Here is a 1,171-nt window from a genome sequence, read left to right as displayed (position 1 = left end):
GCCAAGCACGTCGCATGCGGCACAACCACAAAAAACCACAACAGACAACAGCGCTTTACAACCAACTAACGAACAAGACGTAACGCCCTGCAAAATTGTACAATGACGTACATAGGGCAGCGTCAACAAGGAAATGCATCGCACAGACAAGGGATGCGTTTAACTAGCGCGTGACTCACCGGAGGTACGACAAACCGTGACGTGGAAACACTGAAAGCTGACGGCGAGATGCCGACGGCGAGGCGGCCGACGGCGAGGCGGCCGACGGCGAGGCGGCCGACGGCGAGGCGGCCGACGGCGAGGCGGCCGACGGCGAGGCGGCCGACGGCGAGGCGGCGGACGGCCAGGCGGCCGACGGCGAGGCGGCCGACGGCGAGGCGGCCGGCCTAGTTAAACCCTACGGATACGTGTTGTCCTGTTGGAAGTCCTCGCCCAGGCTCGCTCAGACCGGTGGCGGGAACGGGCGGGAGGTGGGCAGGGAAATACACACACAGGCACGTTGTTAACCAGCTAGCAGGGGACGCAACGAGCACAGACTTTGCACAGCAAAACGATATGGGCAGTTGTGCACAAGATGCAGAAACGTACTAAAACGCACACAGGCGGATCGCGGGCAGTTGGGAAGAAACTTTGCTCCGAACGTATGTACGACATCACTACATCACGAACGGACACAAAGTGGCACCCACGCAGTGAACATACGGGGAAAGACCTTCATGCCGTACTCCCTACACGCCGTACCTTGCCAAGGTACAACAATTTCATACCGAAATCCCCCTCCGTCCCAACTCGTCTATCCATGTGCAACACGTCTTGCTCTGTGCTGTCCGGCCATGATCTGCTTTATGATGCAAACAAAAGAAGACTGCACAAGCACGTCGCATGCGGCACAACCACAAAAAACCACAACAGACAACAGCGCTTTACAACCAACTAACGAACAAGACGTAACGCCCTGCAAAATTGTACAATGACGTACATAGGGCAGCGTCAACAAGGAAATGCATCGCACAGACAAGGGATGCGTTTAACTAGCGCGTGACTCACCGGAGGTACGACAAACCGTGACGTGGAAACGCTGAAAGCTGACGCCGAGATGCCGACGACGAGGCGGCCGACGGCAAAGCGGCCGACGGCGAGGTGGCCGACGGCGAGACGTCCATGGCGAGGC

At 58.1% G+C, this 1,171-nt stretch overlaps 1 protein-coding gene across 1 annotated transcript in view; it reads right to left on the bottom strand.

The window, feature by feature from the left end:
- VOLCADRAFT_101127 (uncharacterized protein) overlaps positions 1 to 1,171 on the bottom strand; it is a gene marked incomplete at both ends in the record, with an annotated part of 8,525 nt that overhangs the window by 4,724 nt on the left and 2,630 nt on the right. Inside the window, 2 exons of the mRNA XM_002959582.1 lie at positions 180 to 397; positions 1,048 to 1,085. Of these exons, the coding sequence (XP_002959628.1) occupies positions 180 to 397; positions 1,048 to 1,085 (256 nt within the window). The remainder of the gene's footprint in view (positions 1 to 179; positions 398 to 1,047; positions 1,086 to 1,171) is intronic.

This window comes from Volvox carteri (assembly GCF_000143455.1).
Source record: "Volvox carteri f. nagariensis unplaced genomic scaffold VOLCAscaffold_388, whole genome shotgun sequence".
Lineage (NCBI taxonomy): Eukaryota > Viridiplantae > Chlorophyta > Chlorophyceae > Chlamydomonadales > Volvocaceae > Volvox > Volvox carteri.
Note: the sequence above shows the minus strand (reverse complement) of the source record. Positions and strands in the feature narration are given on the sequence as shown.